We start from the raw sequence: 12170 nt of genomic DNA on the forward strand, positions 1-12170 counted from the left end.
ATGACATCAGTTTAACCACTGAAAGCTCCCTCCCCCCTGCGCACGTAAAAATTTAAAGTCAGCAGCTACACATACTGTAGCTGCTGACTTTTAAAAATAGTTCACTTACCTGTCCTGGAGTCCAGCGATGTCAGCACCCCAGCCGATGTTTCCATCCTCTCTTGGGTGCTGCTGCCGCCACTATAGCCTGTACAGTGGTACCTTGGACTACGAGCATAATTTCTTCCAGAAGAATGCTTGTAATCCAAAACACTCATATATCAAAGACAGTTTTCCCATAGGAGTTAATGGAAACTCAGATAAATCGTTCCACAGTGACGGCTATTGTATGCAGTACTGCATGTGGCCAGAGATGGGGGGCACCGGAGACACTAAAAAACACTCGGAGATCTTCGGAGCCTCTCGGATGTACTCAGACACACTCAGGGAGGCTCGGACACACTCGGAATGGAGTCCGGTTCCCTGCTGCACATGTGCAGGAGCCTGCCAACGATGCCTGTGTCGTCCCTGCTGCAGGCCGCATCCATCATCACCCATCTTCCTTCCGGGGGCTGCAGACTTTGGCTCTGTGACTGTCTGATGTCACGGCACTAGGGTTGCCACCTCATCCCCTCAGGGCCGTCTTTAATACTGATTGGGCCCTGGGCAAAAATTTTCTTAGGGCCCCCCTCCCCCCATGCAATTTCACTCTCCACCTTCTCTGAGACATTCAATAAATAGCAGCTAGACTTAAAATCAGTTTACTGTATCAGATCAGGCAGCGATTGCGATTGGTTGCCAGAGGTTACAGTATATCATTACTGCTTACTGACTGGATGCTAGAGGTTAGAGCACTCCTTAAGGCTCACTGATCAGTTGCTAGAGGTTACAGCACATGATTTCTGCTTGTTGATTGGCTGCTAGAGATTACTGTACAGTAATACTGCTCACTGGTTGCTATAGGTTACAGCACATCATCTGCTCACTGCAGGGGGGCATGATATACATATGAATGCTGCATTTATTTACATATCAATGGCATTGGCCTCAGCTATTTACATATGCATGCCACTGATATTTACATATGAATTCAGAGTATTTACATGTAAGCACAGGGTCTGCGGGTGAGTCATCTGTACACAACAATAGGTCAGAGCTGGGCAGCATTAGTAGCAGCACCTCACACTGAGATATCAGGACACAGCACAGGACTACAACCTCAATGGACAAGGGAATGTAAACTGGGATAGTTGGCAAGTATGAGGCAGCTGCTTTGGGCCCCACAACAATGACAGGGTCCAGAGCAGCTGCCCCTTTTGCCCTGCCTTAAAGACGGCCCTGCATCCCCTTAAGCCTCTTGATAACATATAAATCACACAGGTTCTAAGGACAATTTAATGCAGATAAGGCACCATGTGAGTTTAAAGCGGAGGTCCACCCTAAAGTGGACCTTCCGCTCATTGGAATCCTCCCCCCCTCCGGCGCCACAATTGGCACCTTTCAGGGGGGAGGGGGGTGCAGGTACCTGTACAGTACAGGTATCTGCACCCACTTCCGGGATAGCTCTCTGCGGAAAGGAGCGTAGATCTACGCCCCTTTCCGAAAGTCCCCCGCTGCCTGCCAGGAAACACACAGATCCCAGAGGCAGCGGGTCCATCCTTATTGCCCAGCGTGACTCGCGCATGCGCAGTAGGGAACCGGGAAATGAAGCCGAAAGGCTCCACTTCCTGATTCCCATACCCAAGATGGCGGCCGCAGCACCCGAGAGACGATCGAGAGATCGGCTTCGGGTGCCGACATCGCGGGCGCGGTGGGCGGGTAAGTGTCCTTATTTTAAAAGTCAGCAGCTGCTGTATTTGTAGCTGCTGGCTTTTAAAAAAAAAATAAACGGCGGAACTCCGGGCGGACTCTCGCTTTAACTACCATCTTAATCAGCCACAGAACCTGTGTAATTCATATGTGTTTGTTTTAAAGGGATGAGGTGGCAAACCTACACGGCACTGACTTCTGAAGAAACAGCACAGGCGTCAGCGCAATATTCAGTAAATATACTTATTATTTACAGTACCGATAGGTGAGTGTTATTATAGGCTTACCTATAGGTACAAACATTAGAGGGAGATTTACAACCTCTGTAAGGGTGTCTCTTTGTTGCTCCTCCATTCACAGTGGAGACACCCTAAGACAGGAAATTAGTTATTGGCTGGATCAAAAAACAAAAACAAAAAACAACCAATGCAGCCGCCATATATAAAGATTGGTAGGATGCAATATATTCATCTTTTGTTTTTGAGTTTAATACTGCTTTAATATGAAAAGAGTTGTTAGATGTATAGTAAGAAGACTGTTTATCTCCATAGATGGCATCTGCTAGCGACCCGCGCCAACCCCAGAAAGATGCCGCCGATCAGAGCTTCGATTACATGTTTAAGCTCCTGATTATCGGGAATAGCAGTGTGGGGAAGACTTCTTTTCTCTTTCGCTATGCGGATGACTCCTTCACTTCAGCCTTCGTCAGCACGGTGGGGATAGACTTCAAAGTGAAGACCGTATACCGGAACGAGAAGAGAGTGAAACTGCAGATCTGGGTAAGTAAATCTTCCCAACAGATTACCTTTATGTTCTGTAAACCTATTTTTGCCTGTGTACTACAGTATATATTTTATATGTATTCATGTTCGGCCAGTTTTGTGCTCCAGACACCCCTGTTAGACAGCACAGCCAGTTCCTCACCTGCAGTGCTGCAGCCCTGTTTGGCCAAAACACGGACATCCTGATTGGGCAGTGAAGGAGGAGCAGCACACTGATGATGTCATCCCTCTGCTCTTTTATTTTGCCAATATGTTCCATGTCCACACATGTGCATGCAGCATAGCCTAATTGAATTTATAGTGAACTGTGCTACGAATTAAGTGTTAGACCAGTACAGCAGCAATAAAGCTCTCCAAAGAATAGAAAATGAATAACAGCGCTTGCTCTGGTATAAAGCAAAATATTAGTGACCACCAAATAAATAAACCTATTATATGCAATCAAACCAACATTGCAAAATGATCAGAATATAATGCAATCCAGTGATTAGTAACAAGTAGTAGTATACATACAGGATATTAAATCAATAAATGTCCCCAGGAGGACATCAATAGATGAAACGTGTGTAGGGCGAGGCTTTTGGGCACACTCTACCATGGGATTACGGCTTTACGGGTCTGTGCTTGCAGCTAGTTTGTTGTTGGAGCCAGTCAGCTTACAAGTTCATGCAAGATACATAGGTGTGTCCAGGGGTTGTGCCAGGTGTGCCTGGGCACACCCTAATCACTATGTGGGTTGCCAATTATCCCTAATTCCCCGTTGTCCTGCAGTTCTGCTGGCCTCCCCTCTCTGCTCCCCCCCTCCCCCCCCCCCCCGAGCTGTTTCAAGATGGAGAGCAGGGGAAGGGGCTAGTAAATGGTTTGTTTTCTAAATGAACACACTTGCTCAATGTGTACATTCATTACCGAAGCATAGTAAGCTGTGCTTACTATGCTTCAGTTTGTGAATGATCAGGACCAGTTTATTATCCTTCAGACTTTAGGTGGGCCGGAGTGTGGCCAGCAGGGGCAGAAATGTCAATGTTAATCAGTGAGAATAAATATGGCCTCCGGGTTGGTGGTCAAAGAGTAGGAGTGGAGGAGTTTTAGGTGGATTAGGTGGAGGAATAGTATCCCGTCATTGGTATCGGTGGAAGAAATAGTGCCCCATTGTTGGTGTCAGTGGGAGCAATAGTGCCTCATATCAGTGGGAGAAATAGTGCCCCAAGGGCTGGATAAAGGCTAGCAAAGGGCCGCATCTGACTTTGGAGATCCTTGTTTTATATCATCTCTGGGAGATCTGCTGATGGATCTAGCTTGATGCAAGTCTGTTTGGTATTTACCAGCAATAGACTTCGGTGAGTGTTTGGCATGCTTGGTGGAGGGGAACACTTGCTGGAGGCTTTTTTTTGAAGAAAAGTAAATTTTAGATGCACTGTCTAATTATTGCACAAAGCATTTTTTTTTTTTTTTTAAACATGAGTTCTTTTTATTGAAAAAGGAGGTACGGTACATACAGAAAAACAAATGTGGTCTTCATCAAATCATATGATAATCACAGGTGCACTCATCACACACAATGTATAAACATGTCTCACATAGATATTCAAGTCAGTACTTCTGCTAAGTCCTATCAAATAGTATCAAACAATACTCCGCAAGGGGTAGATTAAGTTATGCATGTTGCAGGGTTTTTAAGCCACCTGTCCCAGATCCTCTCATATTTGGAAGGGCATCCCCTGTGGAGGTATATAAGTTTCTTAAAAGGCAAGACACCATTGATGTCCCCAAGCCATTGGGAGACTGTTGGAGGGTCAGATCTCATCCAGACTCTGGCAATCATTTTCCGAGCAGAAAATAGGGTTTCATGTAAAAATATTTTAGTGTATTTGTTCAAAGCCGTGTCTGGGAAAATACCCAAAAGACACAGCTTCGGCTGAAGTGTAACTGGGGAACCCATCGTATCATGGAGAAACCTCACCACCTGGGACCAATACGCTTGAATCTTAGGACATTCCCAGAGAAGATGAAAAAAGGTGCCAGACGCACGCGCACACATAGGGCAAGTGCCAGGGCACGTGCGCCTGTACCTGGAGACCGTGAGCGGCGTGAGATACGCTTTGTGCGTTATAAAAATTCGAGTTAACCGGTCAGAAAGTTTGGGCGAAACTAGTTTACAGGTTTCCAGCGCATCACTCCATTCATCATCAGTAATAGGCCCCAACTCCCCCACCCACCTATTTTTAAGTGAGAAGGCAGCTACAGTCATGGAAGGGAGTGATAGCATAGCGTAAAATTGTGAAATTAATTTTTTGGGATCTGGGTTTTTAATTGCCGCCATCAATGGATTGGGGGGTACAGATGGGCCACCCATGGGGAATTGGGCACGGTAGGCATGTCGAATCTGCAGATATCTGTAATAAAAGTGATTCGGAAGCCCGTATTCTGCCTGTAGGGCAGAGAAGGGTTTCAGCCCGCCATCAGTAAGCATGTGAGACATGTAAAATATGCCCTTCCCGCACCATGATCCGTTATCCACAATCCGGTTGAATTCTGGGAGGCACCAATTATGCCATATGGGGGTGTATTCATGCAGGGACGGAAGGCACAACTTCAGAGAGGCAATTCGCCACACCCTCCTGTAATGGTAAAGAAGAGATGTGGCAGACTCCCTCCCCCCTCCGGCCCCCCAACAATCGCCACCATCGGGTCTGAGGTAGGCCTGATCCATGACGGGCACAAAAAGTGCAAGAACCTGTCTTTGTCTGTTTTATCTATATGGAACATTTGCGACAACTGAGAAGCTATATAATAGATATTAAAGTCCGGCATTGCCAGTCCCGCTAGGTCAGTGGGTAGGTGTAATTTTTGCCATGCTAGTTTGTGCCTACTATTACCCCACACAAAGGGTTTCAAGAGGGCCTCTATCACCTTAAAATGTTTAAGAACCAGGTAGACGGGGGAGTGCCAAAGCATGTACAAAATTTTAGGAAGGAGAACCATCTTGATCAGATTTGTACGCCCCATGACCCCCAAGGGAAGGCGTGCCGAAAGCTGCGTCTTCTGTTTAATCAGGTCAAGCAAAGGAGTTATGTTAAGTTTAATATAATCTGACGGAGATCTGGAAGTCATGATGCCAAGATATTTAAGCGTGTCCACCCTCTGCAAAGGAAGCAGAGCTCTGTCTCTAGGGGGCGGGAAACTGTCCAGGGGCAAAATCTGTGACTTGTCCCAGTTAATTTTAAGACCAGAAAACTTGCCGAAGTCTTCTATCAGTGTCAAAGCAAGGGGGAGTGATTGAGTCGAATCGTTCAGGTACAGTAGGGTATCATCAGCATAAGTGCTGATCTTCTCCACTATCCCACCCCTACACAAACCCACTATGCCCACGTGTTCACGTATTGCCATAGCCAATGGCTCCGCCGCCAAAGCATACAGTAAGGGCAACAAGGGGCACCCCTATCTAGTCCCTCTAGACAGGGGAAACTGCTCCGAGGGCCAGCCATTCGCCAAGACCTTGGCCACCGGATTCTGATAAAGCAGTTGGATCCACCTAATAAATTTAGGCCCTATACCGAACCGAGCCAAGCAAGTCCATAGGTATCTCCACTCAACAGAATCAAAAGCCTTGGCGGTGTCCAAGGCGACTATTATCCTAGAGCCGGGATCGTCATGGGGGGTCTGGAGATTGATAAACAGTCTGCGGAGGTTAAACGACGTGTTTCTACCGGGCATGAATCGAGAGGATTACTTTATTGAGTCGGATGGCAAGAATCTTAGCGAGTATCTTAACATCTACCTGCAAGAGGGAAATAGGGCGATAAGATTCCGGGAGATGCGGGTCCTTTCCAGGTTTAGGGATTAACACAATAGTCGCCTCCGTCATAGACATTGGAAGTTCGGCGTGCTGAAATATGGACTCATAGATTGCTAGCAGCTTAGGGGCCAGTAATTCTATGTAAGTAGAGTAAAATTCTATCGGTAAGCCATCTGAGCTCGGGGCCTTGGATGACGGGAATGTAGCAATAGCTGAAACTATTTCGTCCCGAGTCAGAGGTGCCTCCAGCCCAGAGACCTGTTCCTCAGTCAATTGAGGGAACTGCAGTCCATTCAAGAAAGATTCCATCAGGGAGGGATCGGCCGAGGCAGTAGAGGTGTACAGAGAGGTAAAGAAGTCACGAAACATCTGCGTGACCCGTATAGGATCAGTCTCAAGTACACCCTGTGGCGAGCGGAGGGAGATCACCACAGGAGGTCTCTCCTCACCATGAACTAAATAAGCCAATAGTTTCCCCGCTCGCTCACCATGCTCAAACGACCTCTGCCTGAGAAAGAACAGCTTCTGTTTGGATTTTTCATAAAGCAATAGGTCAAGTGTTCTAGAGCAAAGCCTAAGACTATCTGCCTTTTCTGCCGAAGGGTCACGCATAAAATCCTGTTCCAGTGTCTGAAGAGTATGTGTTGCCTCAGCTACATTAGCAGCAGAAGATCGCTTTACCCGGTTAATTTGGGTCTGCAAGGTCATCCTAGCATGAAGTTTAAAAGCCTCCCAAACTACATACGGTCTGGCCGATCCCTCGTTAGTCTCAAAAAAAGCCCGCCATCCCGATTCAAGGTCCCCATCGTCAGGAAGGAGAGTTAGCCAGAAGGGATTAAGGCGCCAAGTCGACAGGGGGTGAGTATGCCGTAGGGAGAGCGTCGCCCAGTAGGGACAGTGGTCAGAGAGCGATCTGGGGTGCAGGCCCACATCAGCAAGTCTAGACAGGAGGGATGTGGAGAAGAGTATAAGGTCTATGCGGGACATAGAGTGATGAGCAGCGGAGAAACATGTGAAAACGCGTTGAGTTGGATGCCTAGTTCGCCACGAGTCCATCAGGTGGAAATCGCGGAGAAGTCTGGCAAACCTGGTCAGGGAGGGGCTCGGGGTGCTCCGAGAGGGGTCCGCCATCCTATCTAGGGACCTGTCTAACACATTATTAAAATCCTCCATCCACACCACTGAGGCAGCGGGATGAAGAGCCATAAAATTAAATCCCTCAGACAGCACACCAAACTGGAATGGTGGGGGCACATAAAAAGCCATTATAAGAAACATATCCCCATGCAGTTTTGCCTTAAGAAATACAAATCTACCCAAGGGGTCAATGACCGAATCCTGGAGCTCAAAGTGTGTGTGTTTAGCTATCAGGAGGGAGACACCCCTGGAATGGGTAGTATGAACAGAATGATACCCCCAGCCTATCCAAGGACGCCGGAGCGCCCTGAGCATAGGACCCTCAGCATGTGTTTCCACTAAGTCCACCACATCTGCCTCATTTTTTTGAGCTGCCCGAAAACGGCTGACCGCTTAATAGGGTCCCCCAGTCCCCTCACGTTCCATGTAAGGAATATCAGTGTGGCCATGGGTGCTTATCAATCAGTGGTGAGACTCCAGGAGACAGATCAACCCACAAGGACAGAGCAACCAAGACCCGCCCCCCCCATAAAGACCATACATCCCCCCCTCCCCGCCCTGCACTGGCCCCAATTAGTGCGGGCATTAACCCCAAACTGCCAACAGGGCATAAACAATGTCCAACTCGGAAAGGAACAACACCGCAACTGGGAATCATCCATAGAGACAGGAGGAGGAAAAAACAAGGCGTTATGCCGGTTGTTCGAGTCCGAGAGGTGCATAGTAAAACGTCGGGCGAAACTTCGCTGTATTATGTGACACTATAGGACTGTGCTCACAGAGCAAAGTGAGCTTGCTGGTTAGTTGGTCCCCTCCGCCGGCCAGGAGGGCGCAGAAAAATACATTTCTATAATAAGTAGTAAAAAAAACAAAGTTAAAGTTTCAACACAGACATTGGTAAGGGTATCCGTAATACACAGTGAGATAACACAGGGCTCCGCAGGAAGCAGGGGACTTCTTCCATCCAAGCCGTCAGGCAAGGTAACTAAAACCGCCCCATTACCATCCTGCATAGGACGCCAGACCAGAGTCAGGAGTTCCAGCACATACGGGGTGGGGGACCCTGCCCCCATTCTCTTAGGCAGCAGTATTATCCAGTGAAAGGTGTGTCTAGGCAGACAGGTGCCCCGTCACAACATGGCCGGTCCAGCCATGCGTGCACGCCAATGAGAATGTTAAGTCACATGAAGCAAAACAGAAACAGTCAGCATCACAACATTTTAGGTCTGGAAGTAGTGTGTCTAGTAAGAAGAACTGACAGGCCATTGCATAGTCAGTAAGGAGGTGTATAGACACGGCCCCAATCCAGGGAAACAAACACAGTCAGGAGTGTGTAGGTGGAAAAAGAAAGGGCATTTTCATCTTTGCACATATACTCATCTGCCAGCATCCCGACGCTCTAGCCACGACAGCACTGTCTCAGGATCCTCAAAAAAGTGGGCCCGGTCCGTGCCTTCCACACGCAGACGAGCAGGAAATAACATGGCATACTTTATATTCTTGATGCGCAGGCGTCTTTTCACTTCCATAAAACTTTTGCGTTTTTTCTGAACTTCAGAGGAGAAATCAGGGAAAACTGCTACGATTTTGTTTTCAAACGGGATATTCCCCTTTTCCCTGCTGAGCCGAAGGATGGTGTCTCTATCCCTAAAATTCAGGAATTTGGCAATAAAAGTGCGGGGAGGCGCCCCCGGGGGAGGGAGGCTTACCTGACAGCCTATGCGCGCGTTCCACCGCAAACATGGGGGAGAATGAGTTCCTTCCATATGTATCCACAAGTAACTTTTCCAAATAAGTTGGGGGGTCTCTGCCCTCCACCCCCTCAGGCAGGCCTATGAAACGCAGGTTACATCTGCGAATCCTGTTCTCAATGTCATCCTGTTTCTGAAGGATTTGATGTACTTGGTGCTGCATGGCCTCTGAGGAGATCTGCAGGGGGGGAGGGAGTCTTCTACATTACTCAGGCGCGTTTCAACTTCAGTGACCCTCTCCCTAAGCTTCTGAAAGTCTTGCCGAACCAGCGATATATCTACCTTTACCTCCTCAATCCTGGCTGTGAGGTTAGTCTGGCAGTTCGTTACCGCTTCCTGGCAGGCCGTAATAGCATAGAGGAGCCTGTTCATGTCTGCGCTCCGCGTGTCCTCCTCCCCCTGTATGGCGGCGCCATCTTGGTCTGCGGGGCCTGGTCCTTCGCGCCTGAATTGTGACAGTCTGGCAGCCGCTGCACTGTTCCGTTTCGTCAGCGACATGTGCCCCGCGGTTTTCCGGTCAGCGGAGCGATCAGAGCGGAGAAAAAAAAGGCAATTTGCGTCTCAGGATAGGTGTTCAGGATATGCGGCCGGCGGAGCTCAGCTCACATGCGTCCTATCTCATGCCGCTCCAGGCCACGCCCCCACAAAGCATTTTTTTTAAGACATGTGTGATGAATTATGATGGACATTATACTTCTTGATATTTATTAATTTAATATACACCAATCAGTCATAATATTATGACCACTGACAGGTAAAGGGAATATCTCGTTACAATGGCATCTGAAAATTGGTGGGATGGATTAGGCAGCAAGGGAACATTTTGTCCATGAAGTTGATGTGGTGAAAGCAGACAAAAATGGGCATCGCAGTTTGTTGTGTATGGGGCTGTAAAGCCCGTGGTGACCAGTTTCCACAGCCAAAAGCTTCTACAATGGTCACATGAACATCAGAACTGGACTGCGGAGCAATGGAAGAAGGCGGTTTGGTCTGATGAATCACGTTTTCTTTTATATCATGTGGATGGCCAAGTGCATGTGCGTCACTTACCTGGGGAAGAGATGCAGTGGCGGCTGGTAGTATATTTTTAGGGGGGGGGTCAGCCAGGTCACAAGCACCCCCCCAGTAGGTCGGTCAACAGCCCCGCACTTACCCCACCTAGGTCTTGGGCAGCGCTTTCTCCGCATGGTGGGTGGCTGCTTCACCCTGCGTCTCCAACTGCTCTGCGTCTCCTCCCTCATCCTCCTCGGCAGCCAATAGGATCACTTCTCTTCTCTGCCAATTGGGTGACGGGTCTTAGGACCAGCTTCCTGATTGTCTTGTAGGAAAATCAGGAAGACCATAGCGAATATTTTCCGACGGAAAATGTTCGATGGGAGCATTTTGTCTGAAATTCTGACCGTGTGTAGGCTCCATCGGACATTTTTTATTGGAATTTCCGACACATAAAATTTGAGATCTGGATCTCAAATTTTCCAACAACAAAATCCGTTGTCGGAAATTTCAATCGTATGTACACAATTCCAACGCACAAAGTTCTACAAATGCTCGGAATCGAGCAGAAGAGCTGCACTGGCTATTGAACTTCTATTTCCTCGGCTTGTCGTACGTTACCACGTTCACAACATTCAAAATTTCTGACAACATTATGTGACCGCGTGTATGCAAGACAAGCTTGAGCCAACATTTGTCGGAAAAATTCCATGGATTTTGTTGTTGGAATGTGCGATCGTGTGTACGCGGCATAATTTTGATTGCATATAATAGGTTTATTTAATTGATGAGCACAGCCTAATTGGCTGCTGGTGCTGTTTCTTCTTCACCTACTGAGTATTGCTGTGCAGAGGATGATAGGAGGTTGATGTGAGGACAGATACGCGTGTTCACACTGGTTGAATAAAAAAAAAAAAGAATACTTCAATGATCATTCAGCAGGTTGGGGTTGGGTCAAAATGCTCCCTTCACTCTCCCCTGCAAGGGGTAGGAGGGAACGTGGGCAACAGATAGGCCATAGGAGCCTATGAGTGATGTCACCAATCCCAGGCATTACCAGTCATTGTTGGAGCATTATATCCTCTCCCCTGCAGCTGCTTCTGGCTGGCACAGGGGAGATCACATGACCAGACTGGAGCGGCCTGAAAATAGATAATTATACTGATCTTTCTTAAACAGGTTAGTGAGAATCTGTGTTAGGAGGGGGGAACCAGACTGGAGCCGTCACCCACATAGTCACCCACCCATTCATAAAAGTCTAGCTGCAGCGAAGCTTAATGGAGTTCTCTCAATGGAGCAAGGGGGCTCCATACTTGGAGGAGAGCAGATCATGTGACTCTAACAAGTCTCCTGTTTTTTTTAACATCTCCATTAATTTTTACTGCCTTCCACTGGCTTTAGAGTAGCTCATGGTGGAGGTGGAGCAAAACACTTTGGGGATGTGGCCTGGTTGGCGCCCAGGCTGAGGTAGCCACTCTGATACTACCACAAGACGAGATGGATGTGCAGCTTTAAGGATTACCTCCTCCTGTCTCTTTGAGTGATGTCACCACTCCCAGGCATTACTAGTCGTTGTTGGAGCGCTATCTCCTCTCCCCTGCAGCTGGCGCTGGCTGACACAGGGGAGATCACGTGACCAGACTGACGCGACCTGAAAATAGGTAAGTATACTGATCTTCCTTACACAGGTTAGTCAGAATCAGTGTTAGGATGGGGGGTGGAGCATTTCTAAGAGTAGTTCGGTTTTGCCTTGAATTCTACATTTAGGTGTTAGGGTAGCTTAAAGTAGAACTCTGACCTCTTATGAAAACACAATATGTGCTGAATCACATTAAAGTTTTGCCTTATGCCCCCTTCAAAGTCTCACATATATCTGTTGATTCTGTCAGTGAAATGCACCTCATGCTGCTTCCTATGATGGGC

General features: G+C 47.8%; 1 protein-coding gene across 1 annotated transcript in view; it reads left to right on the forward strand.

The window, feature by feature from the left end:
• RAB3D (RAB3D, member RAS oncogene family) overlaps positions 1-12170 on the forward strand; it is a 57942-nt gene that overhangs the window by 28893 nt on the left and 16879 nt on the right. The window contains exon 2 of the mRNA XM_077470384.1: positions 2340-2567. Coding sequence (XP_077326510.1) covers positions 2340-2567 — 228 coding nt within the window. The remainder of the gene's footprint in view (positions 1-2339; positions 2568-12170) is intronic.

This window comes from Lithobates pipiens, unplaced genomic scaffold, assembly GCF_037356315.1.
Source record: "Lithobates pipiens isolate NorthernLeopardFrog02 unplaced genomic scaffold, aLitPip1_a1.2 Scaffold_8, whole genome shotgun sequence".
In the NCBI taxonomy this organism is placed as follows: Eukaryota; Metazoa; Chordata; class Amphibia; order Anura; family Ranidae; genus Lithobates; species Lithobates pipiens.